At 43.5% G+C, this 11785-nt stretch overlaps 1 protein-coding gene across 8 annotated transcripts in view; it reads right to left on the bottom strand.

Annotated features, from left to right (window-relative positions):
- Window positions 1-68: 68 nt before the first annotated feature.
- grin3ba (glutamate receptor, ionotropic, N-methyl-D-aspartate 3Ba) overlaps window positions 69-11785 on the bottom strand; it is a 179377-nt gene continuing 167660 nt past the window's right edge. For 3 of the 8 annotated variants that reach the window (XM_077562178.1, XM_077562160.1, XM_077562187.1), the window contains 4 exons: window positions 9348-9499; window positions 5309-5473; window positions 3322-3389; window positions 76-2398 (listed from right to left, as the gene is read on the bottom strand). In XM_077562178.1, the coding sequence (XP_077418304.1) occupies window positions 1489-2398; window positions 3322-3389; window positions 5309-5473; window positions 9348-9499 (1295 nt within the window). In that variant the 3' untranslated portion in view covers window positions 76-1488. Of the gene's footprint in view, window positions 2399-3321; window positions 3390-5308; window positions 5474-9347; window positions 9500-11785 lie in introns of all 8 variants that reach the window. The other 5 variants (XM_077562151.1, XM_077562141.1, XM_077562169.1 and 2 more) reach the window with 3 other exon arrangements.

Here is an 11785-nt window from a genome sequence, read left to right as displayed (position 1 = left end):
TCATAAACAACATTGAATGATTACAAGTGAGATATATAACGCACCTTTTTGTATGTATAGAAATGTTTATTTCAAAACATGGAACGATCCACATCATAAAATCGCCATAAATGCGGTTACAATTTGTCTATAATTTGGATGGATGGAAAGTATTTTGCGTCAACGTTTTTAAGTTCGGCGAGCTTTTGTCGTTGAATGTAAAATATGTTCTCCATCTCGTCAGTTATGAGTTGCATTGTTTTTCTTTCAAAGCCTTGGAGCGGATGTTCTGGGATCCAAACATTGTACAGAAGAAGTTCTGCTGTAGTTTTGCACATGATCAGCTGGAAATGGACTGAAGGAATCCACAAAGGCCTTCAACGACTCAATCTTTTGTCCCCCCCCCCCCCCTTTTTTTTTAAAAATAGATTGCGTCACAAATGTCCTCTGTCACTTTGCAAGGCGTCCATAGCTGCGGGAAGAAGGGCGAGAGCGCCCTCTAGTGGTCGAATGCAGAATTGAATGACAATACTGTATTACTTTAGTTTAGACAGCACCAAAAATATTATTTAAAAAATTCTCTGAGAATCAGAAAGGCGGTGTTGGGCATATGTGGCATTCAGGTACGTGGTGCAAAACAGCAATACGGTACATTCTATATCATATTATACTATTTAGAATAAATCTAAAATAAAAATAGTATAACATTCATCCATTGTATTTCATTGTATAATTTATGTAATTACTTTAGTTAATTGTAAAATTTCTAGCTTTTTACTTCATCATTGAATGTAATTGAAGACTTATTAATATTATTTTTTGGGTCCATTCAAATTAATCTACCACCCAATGAAAGTCATGTAAAAAAAAACAAAAACAATAAAATAATTATTTAATAAAATAAAATAATCACCCAGAATGAGTCAAAGAAATTAATTCTTGAAAAAAAATAGCATATATTGAAAAATACTTTTAAAAATAATAATAGTAATTCTAAGGAAAACTTCAGCACAATTTATTTGATTGATTTGATTTTTATACATTCCTATCTGTAAAAGGTACATTTTGATAAATTAGTATAATAAATACAAACTTGGTGCACAAAAGCACCATTAGCTTAATAATATATGAGCATTACAATTTTTTAATAATTCAAATTATAGGAAGAAAAATAAGAATGTAATGTTAAATCCCACTGGTAGAACTTCAAGTATTTAGTAAATAAAATATAATAAATTAAATGAAATTAATACAAATGATTGTCATTTGTATTCACCAAACAACTATTAGCATTTTTTTTTTAGCCACATTTGCTTTAAGTGTGTTCTAACTGCTGTGCTTGTCAAACCCAATTCAAATTTGGGGTGTATTATCCTAAATTTTTGCACTAAAATGTAGAAACGAGTCTACTGTTAATAATTTTCAAGATGGTTCTGTAATAATTGATAATGCCCGTCTTCCCGCAGCTATGCGTTCCCTTTTCTCCGCTAGAGATCCCCTCAAATCAAATCAAGTCCCGCCCCCTGCGTCTGATTGGCTGGCTCTTGTCCTCTCCAAAGTGCTGAGAATGCGCGTCAGGCTGGCCTTCTGCCGGTCCAGGCTCAGAGTGTTCCGAGCCGAATGGACGGCGCCGGGCTGGCCGAGCCGACTCCGATCCAAACTGGCGGAGGAAGCGGCGCGGTCCTCTGTCGGGGTGGGACCCAAGCGGAGTTGCGGGGCTCGCCCTCGGTCCAGAGTGTTGATTGTGTTCAGTGGGCCGCTTCTCCCGAGCGTGCGGTTCCCGGGAACGGCCTGCTGAGGCTGGTTGTTGAGAGTCTGGCCGGTTCTGTCGGGCTGAGCGGCGCTGCTCTTGTCTGTGCTGATAGTTTGGACCCGCGGCCGGTCCCGCTCCCGCTCCAGGCTGGTGTCCCGGCGCACCGCCCCACTGCGCTCCCTCTCCAGGCTGGTCTGGATCTCCGCCCTCCTAGCCAGGGCCTCCCTCAGCTGGTTCCGGAAGATCTCGATCTTTTCCTGGAGCTCCTGAAGCTCCCCTTCCCACAGTCCGGTCTGGACGCCCCTCCCCCCAAGAGGAGAGAGTACCAAACCCGTTGACGCCAGCGCCGAGGCAGGACCTCCGTTGGCTTGGAGGCCCAAATTCCCCAGGCTGGGGAGACCCAAGCCACCGAGTCCCAGCCCGGGTCGGCCCACCATGCCGGGACGTCCGCGCACCGAGGCGGTGTGGGTTCGCAGACGGTAGCTGTGGAGGGTGTCCAGGTCGAAGTGCACCCGCTTCTCCTTGGGCTCGTGGGACGGCGACGAGGAGCTGCCGCTGTCCGCCGCCGAGGTGGAGGCCGGGAGGGATTTGGGGGGAGACGGCGGGGGAGGCTGCTGATGCTGCTTCCTGTGCAGGCTGCAGTTCTCCGAGATGCAAGAGGAGGCGCTGGTGGACGACAGGAGGAGCACAGGTTAGATATTAGGCGGGACATCAGCACAGTGAACCGCTGCATATTAGCGGCTTGGCATTTGCAACTTCACATATTCTCAGATTGTTTGGGGATTTAACAGCTGTTATTTGTGGGGGGGAAAAAAAAAATCACAAAAAGCCAACCTTTTCACACTGCACTTAGCACCTGTTGACATGCAAGGACGGCAGGTGGATACGCGACATTTTAGAGCGGCGCTGTGGTGTCGTCGTGAAGGACCATCCAAGGGATATGGGAAAACTACTAACATTCTCTACTTGAGTAAAATTACAATTACTTGTGTAAAAAAAAACAACTTTGGTAAAAGTAAAAGGTACTCACTCAGGCTCTGGAATGTACTTGAAAATGTTTTTACCGCTTGTTCCAGGATACATTGACGGCTGCTTTTTCTTCCAAGTAACGACCTTGTTTTGAAAATGTATCAAGTAAAAAGTACAGATACTCAAAAATGTAACAAATAAAAGTAAAAAGTAGTCTAAAAAATAAATACTCAGTAAAGTACAAAGTACTGAAAAAACTACTCAAGTATTTGTAAATTGTTACTTCCCATCTCTGCCATCCAATAGGAAAGGGATTGGTGGCGTGCTGACAGCAACTGACCAACCGAGAAAACTAAGCGCAGTGTGAAAAGGCACACCATGAAAGTATGACTTTGCAACTTGGAGCCAGGGAAGTTGAGGCGCATCATTTAAAGGCAGCGCTTAGCCACCATCTTGTGCTAGCTCGATGACAAGGAACTATGTTGAAGTGAGTTGAGGAATTTCCTTTTCACAACTTTGCGTCATAGTGAGAAGGTAAGAAGTATTAATGTTACTCAACAACCCATTCATGAGGTTTAGATGTTTTAGGACGAGGTCAACAATACACAAAAGCTTCTTACTTTTGTTCAAGACCCGTCAGCTCCTTGCCTTCGTCCTCGTACGCCGTGTGGAGAGCTCGGTGAATTTTCTGGAACGTGATATTAAAAACAACAACAAGAGACGACAATATTAAAGCTCGTCTGACCTTGCGGATCTGACTGATTTGTTGATTTATGGCGACTGCCAAGCCTACGCACGCAAACACATTACGACAAAATCTCAAAATCTTTGCGGCAGCCATTTGGCGAGCGTGCGTGCTTCAAATTTGCACACAGTTGGTCAAGGACTGCTCAAATTCAAAATGGCCCCTCCAAACCAAAATGGCCGACTTGCTGTGTCTTTTTGGGCCTGACTTTTTTTTGTGGGTCTACTCATGATCAACACGCCTAACAAATGTCACATTGTGAACAAGTTGGGGCCTGAATGTTCCTAAAATTCCAAGTATTTACTCGACTACTCGCCAATGGCGCTTTTTGATAACGTGGCTGGTATCGAGTTTTTTTTTGCAGAGCGGAAAACCCTCAAAACTTCCATTAATTTGGCCTCGGAATAGAAATTTCAAGAGTGGCTTAACAATAGGAGACTGATCACTTCATCAGCTCCGAGATGAATCGAGAGATGAATTCATGAATTATGGAGAGCCATTATTCTCGTCACACAGCCTTAAATGTGACGGCTCATAAAGCCCGCTTTACGTTTTAATCAAATTATCCGGCGAGATAATTCGAGTTTAAACGCGTGGCAGCTTAGAACCTTTTCTCGACTGTGCCTGTGCGAGGAACCGCGATGGGAGCATTTCACTGGAGACATCAGACGTGCCGCTTTGATATGGGAGCTGATTATGGGATGGATGCTGCAGGTCGCCCTGAGGGGTTGCCCTTTTTTTCTTCTTTTTTTTTTTTTGTAGGGGTGGGAGGGGGGGGGGGGTTTGGTTGAGTAAAAGCAAGAAGCCTTGATGTTCTTGTCACTGCTAAATTTATAATAATAACTCAAACCTACTGCCCAAAGGCTGCTCATTTAATGTCAGGGCATGCGTGACTTTTACAACCTCCATTTTGTTGACTTTTTGTTGCACAGCCTCACTGTGGATCATTTTCTCAATAAAAGCCAAAAGATCTGCATTAAAAGCCTGGACTTAAATACAAAAATAAAATAACACAATATTAGGTAGTCCTACACAATACAACTACATCAGACACAAAAGCACCAACAAAATGTTTATAACTGACGTAGTAGTTTGCACTTGAAGTCTTTCGTGTCAAAATATTTATTCTACTTCTCTGAGAATTCTGTAAATGATTATCAAATGTTATTTTATCACATTATTTGAATACTTTTATATGTAATGATAGAAAAGCATAATTATTATTGTGTTACATATGTTATTACAACTTTTTAGGCATAACAAGTGAGTCTGATGAGCATAGACTGTAAATTACTTAATTTTTTTTTTATCGGCTCCATACTTAATGTATTGGAGCTCATACTGAGCTAACACATCAATATACTAGATTGTTATTACAACGTTATTAAAACAGTTGAGTAGCAATGCTACATCATGATTGAAACAAAGAGTAGAACATTTGTATTATTGCATTATTAATGTTGCTTAATTGCTTCTGCCATCCTGTTGCTAGGGAACTTTTTTGGGGACTCTCAATTAATCAGGTTTTTCCACTATTCTCAGCAGGGTTTGGTCCCTGTCGCCAAATAATGGAGAAACACTGTAAAATGGTGAATACAATTCTAAACATCTTTATATTTTAATTATAGAAAATAATAATGACCTAACTACATTTTTGATATCTGATTAAAAACGTTAAGACATGCAATACAACCACGTCGAGCTAATTATGACATTAAGAAAATGTTACCTGCACTGACACGTTAATGACAGCAGAGGGCGCATGGTACCTTAAAGAATAACTGCAGAGGCTGATGCACTTACACAAGTGTGTTTGATATGTGTGTGCGCGTGTGTGTGTGTGTGTGTGTGTGTGTACTAACCTGGCTGGTGTGTAGCCAGTACTGCAGCGTGTGTCTGCGGCGGAGTCGGGGGATGACCAGGTGGTAGAAGGTGTGCTCGCCCGCCAAGGTCAGCAAGGCGCCACCCACCCCCATGCACAGCAACACAAACAGGCCCGAGAAGTGCTGGATGCCCATCTGGAGCGTCTGGAGGGAAGGTTGGGGGCGGGGGTGGGGGGGAAGGGGGAGGGGGGCATTCACATAAGTAGAAGCTAAGTGCATGAATGAGCACAAATGACAGCTGAGGGGGAAGAAAAGGAAGCAGTCAGCAGGGACGCATTCAAAAGGAACAAATGTTAGTTGGACTCTCCACATACCTTTTGGTCTCAGTCTCGACTTGGTCTTGACCTGCCTTGGTTGTTGTTCTCGACTTAAGGTTCAACCTTAGGTACATGACTCGACCTGTTGTGGTCTTAGTCTTGAATCTTAGTCGCCGCTGGGTTTTGACTGCTCTTGGTTTACATTTCGACTCAACCTTAACCCGCTTTGGTCTTTGAAATGACTTGGTCTCAACCTGCCTCGATCTTAGTCTTGTTTTGGTCTCGACGGGCTGTGATCCAAGGCGGCGTGACCTGATCTCGACCATCCTGAATTTGGTCTCGACACACCTTGGTCTCAAGCGGCCTAGTTCTTAGCCTTGACTCTTGACTCTGGTACAGTCTGAGACTCTGCTAGCTCTTCGGTCTTAACAGGCTTCGTGTCCTGACTCGTTCTCACGCTGCATACTGTTATCTTACCCTCAAATCATGTGGTCTTGAATCTAGACCAGTTTCTCTCTCACAAACTTAACTAGGTCTTAAAATGTCTTACACTCAACTTGGTTTCAATTTACTTTGGTCTTAAGATTTTTTTCTGGTGCTTGACCAACCTTGACCCAAATCTCAACCCTCCTTGGTCTTAGCCTGGATTCGGTTTCGACACGCCATGGACAGGCCGACGTTATCCTAGCCTCGTTTCTCTCGTCCCATCTTGATCTGAATCTCAACTTGATCCCAACACAACTTGACCTTAGTCAGAATTTGATACGGACACTCCTTAAAATACTTTAAAAAAGTCTCAAGCATCCTTGACTTGGTCTTGATCCGCTTTAGTCTCAGTCTCGACTTGGTCTTGACCTGCCTTGGTTGTTGTTCTCGACTTAAGGTTCAACCTTAGGTACATGACTCGACCTGTTGTGGTCTTAGTCTTGAATCTTAGTCGCCGCTGGGTTTTGACTGCTCTTGGTTTACATTTCGACTCAACCTTAACCCGCTTTGGTCTTTGAAATGACTTGGTCTCAACCTGCCTCGATCTTAGTCTTGTTTTGGTCTCGACGGGCTGTGATCCAAGGCGGCGTGACCTGATCTCGACCATCCTGAATTTGGTCTCGACACACCTTGGTCTCAAGCGGCCTAGTTCTTAGCCTTGACTCTTGACTCTGGTACAGTCTGAGACTCTGCTAGCTCTTCGGTCTTAACAGGCTTCGTTTTCCTGAGTTGTTCTCAAGCTGCATGTTATCTTACCCTTAAATCATGTGGTATTGAATCTAGACCAGTTTCTCTCTCACAAACTTAACTAGGTCTTAAAATGTCTTACACTCAACTTGGTTTCAATTTACTTTGGTCTTAAGATTTTCTTCTGGTGCTTGACCAACCTTGACCCAAATCTCAACCCTCCTTGGTCTTAGCCTGGATTCGGTTTCGACACGCCATGGACAGGCCGACGTTATACTAGCCTCGTTTCTCTCGTCCCATCTTGATCTGAATCTCAACTTGATCCCAACACAACTTGACCTTAGTCAGAATTTGATACGGACACTCCTTAAAATACTTTAAAAAAGTCTCAAGCATCCTTGACTTGGTCTTGATCCGCTTTAGTCTCAGTCTCGACTTGGTCTTGACCTGCCTTGGTTGTTGTTCTCGACTTAAGGTTCAACCTTAGGTACATGACTCGACCTGTTGTGGTCTTAGTCTTGAATCTTAGTCGCCGCTGGGTTTTGACCGCTCTTGGTTTACATTTCGACTCAACCTTAACCCGCTTTGGTCTTTGAAATGACTTGGTCTCAACCTGCCTCGATCTTAGTCTTGTTTTGGTCTCGACAGGCTGTGATCCAAGGCGGCGCGACCTGATCTCGACCATCCTGAATTTGGTCTCGACACACCTTGGTCTCAAGCGGCCTAGTTCTTAGCCTTGACTCTTGACTCTGGTACAGTCTGAGACTCTGCTAGCTCTTCGGTCTTAACAGGCTTCGTGTCCTGACTCGTTCTCAAGCTGCATACTGTTATCTTACCCTCAAATCATGTGGTCTTGAATCTAGACCTGTTTCTCTCTTACAAACTCTTGACTTAACTAGGTCTTAAAATGTCTTACACTCAACTTGGTTTCAATTTACTTTGGTCTTAAGATTTTCTTCTGGTGCTTGACCAACCTTGACCCAAATCTCAACCCTCCTTGGTCTTAGCCTGGATTCGGTTTCGACACGCCATGGACAGGCCGACGTTATCCTAGCCTCGTTTCTCTCGTTCCATCTTGATCTGATTCTCAACTTGATCCCAACACAACTTGACCTTAGTCTGAATTTGATACGGACACTCCTTAAACTACTTTAAAAAAAGTCTCAAGCATCCTTGACTTGGTCTTGATCCGCTTTGGTCTTACACTTTGGTCTCAGTCACGACTCTACTTGTTCTTAGTCTGGACCCAATCCCATGACTTCCTCTTCACCCTATTGGGATTGGCCCTTAGTCTTGACCTAACTTGGTCTTCCTCTCAACTGCTCTGAGTCTCAACAGAATACCCGACTTCGTCTCAACCGGTTCCAAAACACACACAGACACACACACAAACACGAACACAAACACCTGCCTGCCTTCCGTGACATCTTTATGGGTCGGTGGAGGGAGGCAGCATCTTCTAAAGTACTCTCATCAGGTTCCCGTCACCGAGCTAATAATAATAATATGTGCCAGGCCTCGTGATGCTGGGCCGTGCAATTAGCCGCTCGCTGACTCTGCGCTTTTGCTAGCCAGGTGCTTAACGTTTTCTCCATCTAGAGGGCAACGTGGCACTAAATCCCAAATTGTTCTCAAATTAGCGAAAACAACAACCTTAGCCCCCCCATAGGAAGGAGAGAGCGGTTTGTTGTTCAAGGTTCAGCTTTCAAAGTCAAGTGCAGTACCTCAGCAGATCCAGCAGGCGGCTGTAGCGGCTCTGGTGTTTCTCATCCTTTGTGATTATATTGATACTGCTAAGAATAAGTTGTAAGAATCGATGTTAATAATACAATAAGCTAATAGTCAAATGGATAAAATATAAATATAAACAATATCTAGAAATATATGCAAACTACTATAGTAAAGTTATCAATGTGAACTTTCAAAGTTTCCCACCAGATACAGCAGATGGCAGTGCGATGGAAAAAGTTGCAAGTTTGCAGTGATTTAATGATAATAAAAATAAATAAATAAATTGAATAAGGCCTAAGCCAAACACTGAAGAGGCAAAACTCTACAAATAATTGATGCTCCTTATAATTGCCATGGAAAAAATAAATAAAATAAATCCACAAATAGTCCAACACATAAAAGAAAAAACGGACAAAACAAAACCGTATCAACAATATATAATAAATAAGAACATAAAGAATTTAGATATATTCTCAGATAAAAAAAAAAAATCAATACAAATGAATAAAAACTAAAATATCTATGATTCCTAAGACAAAAAAATATTAGTTATTCAAATAAAATAAATATTACTACAAAAAAATACAAATGTAAAACAATTGCCTTTAAATCGTGCACCAAAAACAGACTGAACATGGAACTAAATGTAGTAGAACTGTTTGACCCCATCATTGTGTTTGTTGTTCAGGCGTGTGTGTGTGTGTGTGTGTGTGACAGTTAGCTGGCAGGGCTGGTCCCAAAGGGAGTATTATTTCTAGAAGTGTCGCCTTTGAACGCAGTGCACGAAGACGGCGGCTGAAGTCCACCCCCGGGACCCCCAGCCCAGCCCCCCCCCCCCCCGTCATCCTGTCACTTACCTCGGTCACGGCGAAGACGCGCTTCCCGCAGGGCACCACCTTGTACCATTTGTCGTGCAGCATGTCCATGAAGCCGTCCGACTTGTAGCGGCTCACAAACTCCGACACGTTGCGGGTCAGAGGCGAGCCTTGCGGCAGGCCGATGCCGTAACCTGGACGAGACGGACGGCAAACACGTTTGGTCACTGGAGTGGAAGGAAACTTCCAAGAAATTTGATAGAGGCCTGGCACATGGTTTGAGGGATTTGGGTTACTTGATAGTCCGCTATGAAAAGCGAAGTGGTCTGCTAATTATCGATCAAGCAAAAAAAAAAAAAAAGTGACATCGATTTTGTCTCAGTCTTGGTCAAGTCTTTGTTTTTACTTTGTCTTAAGACCCATAAACTCTTGCTCTTGACTTAGCATTGGGCTAATTAAATGATTCATCTTTACTCTGTCTTAACCCCCTCGAAGTGTTCGTCTCGGCCTAGACTTCGTCTCAACCTGCCTTGCTGTAAGCATTGGTTCAGTCTCAACCTCTTAAAGTCTTGGATTTGGTCCCGAGTTATTTTGAAAGCCTCAAAATGTTGGCCTTGACTTGGTGTCCAGTCCTTAAAGTCTAAACTTGAGTCACTTTCAACCCCTTAAGTGTTTATCTTCACTTGACTTGGTCTCAACCTTGGTCTTAGTCTCAATTTGGTCTAAATCTCGCAAACTGGACTTCACTCAGTAGCAACGCCTCAAATATTTGGCCTTGATTGGTTACCAACTCTCTAAAATCTGTCTGGACTATCTTAGCCCTTCAAAGCCTTGGTCTGGACTTGGTCCCAACTCAAAGTCTGTTTGGAGTTTGTCTCAGCCCCTAAATGCTTTTGTCTTCTTGACTTCCCAAGGTTTTGAGTTTGATTTTGTCAGCTCCTTAACCCGTGGGCAGTATTTTATTTTGAAATGGCTTGGTCAGAACCAACAAAAAGCCCAAAAATGGTCACAATAACGCCTAGGGGTTAAAGTATCAATCTTGACCAAGTCTAACCCCTACAGGCTTGCTCTTGACTCAAATTCCATCCCCATAAAGTCTTGGTCTTGCCTCATTAAGTCTTCCGCTCGAGTCTGGCTCAAGCCCTCTAAAAATTGATCTTGCCTTGGTCTCAACCTTGGTCTTAGTCTCAATTTGGTCTAAATCTCGCAAACTGGACTTCACTCAGTATCAACGCCTCAAATATTTGGCCTTGATTGGTTACCAACTCTCTAAAGTCTGTCTGGACTATCTTAGCCCTTCAAAGCCTTGGTCTGGACTTGGTCCCAACTCAAAGTCTGTTTGGACTTTGTCTCAGCCCCTAAATGCCTTGGTCTTCTTGACTTTCCAAGGTTTTGAGTTTGATTTTGTGTCAGCTCCTTAACCCGTGGGCAGTATTTTATTTTGAAATGGCTTGGTCAGAACCAACAAAAAGCCCAAAAATGGTCACAATAACGCCTAGGGGTTAAAGTATCAATCTTGACCAAGTCTAACCCTTACAGGCTTGCTCTTGACTCAAATTCCACCCCCATAAAGTCTTGGTCTTGCCTCATTAAGTCTTCCGCTCGAGTCTGGCTCAAGCCCTCCAATAATTGATCGTGCCTTGGTCTTGGAAATTTCGGCCTCGACCTGGTCTTGACTCCTTAAAGTCTTCGTCTAGACCTGGTCTTGCCATGTCACAAAATGTTCGACCTTGGTGAAGGACTTTGCTCTACTGCGTTCTAATTTGGCCTGCATGCTCCTTATAGCTTTGATAAAAACCAAATAATGTAATGACGACCTAAGACTTATACACTAAACAGTACGAGAGAATTGTTCAGCCTTGGCGGAGGTCGATTGCGCACGTGCGGCCAGAGATGCACTTTTGGCCCTTTCCTCGCAGCGAGTGTCAGCGAGGTCGTCACGTCGACAGCAGCCGAGGCCTGCTGTGTTAGTTCCCGTGAAACAAAACCAGTCAGTCGGTCGGCCTCAATTAGCGAAAGGGCAGATGCTCTCTGAAATAAGATTTATTGGCTCGCGAGGCTTCAGCTGGAATCCAAATCAAGCACTTTGCAGCCAAGTGCAGTGAGCACACAGACACGTGCACGGACACACACACACACTGTAGGTCACAGTGTAACATGGTGGCCTTTTCTGTCATCATGCTGGGTGAGTACAAGACGCTGCCATATTCAAGTGGCAAGCACTGACACCAATTTCTTGTTTTCCCACCATTATAGTTGTTTTCTGAATATGTTCTGTTCTTAAAAAAAAAAAAAAAAGCATCATATGAACCCTGATCGGGTTTTAGTCTTGATTTGGCCCTAATCATAGTCTCGGCTCTCTTTAACCTGCAACGGTCTTCCCTCTTTGGTATCAGTTTATCTCTGTTGTAGTCTTGACCCGCCATGTTCCAAGTCCTGACTTGGTCTTAATCCATCAAAGTCTTGGTTCCTTAAAGCCT

This window comes from Vanacampus margaritifer, chromosome 1 (genome assembly GCF_051991255.1).
Source record: "Vanacampus margaritifer isolate UIUO_Vmar chromosome 1, RoL_Vmar_1.0, whole genome shotgun sequence".
Lineage (NCBI taxonomy): Eukaryota > Metazoa > Chordata > Actinopteri > Syngnathiformes > Syngnathidae > Vanacampus > Vanacampus margaritifer.
This window is presented reverse-complemented; position numbering and strand designations above follow the sequence as displayed.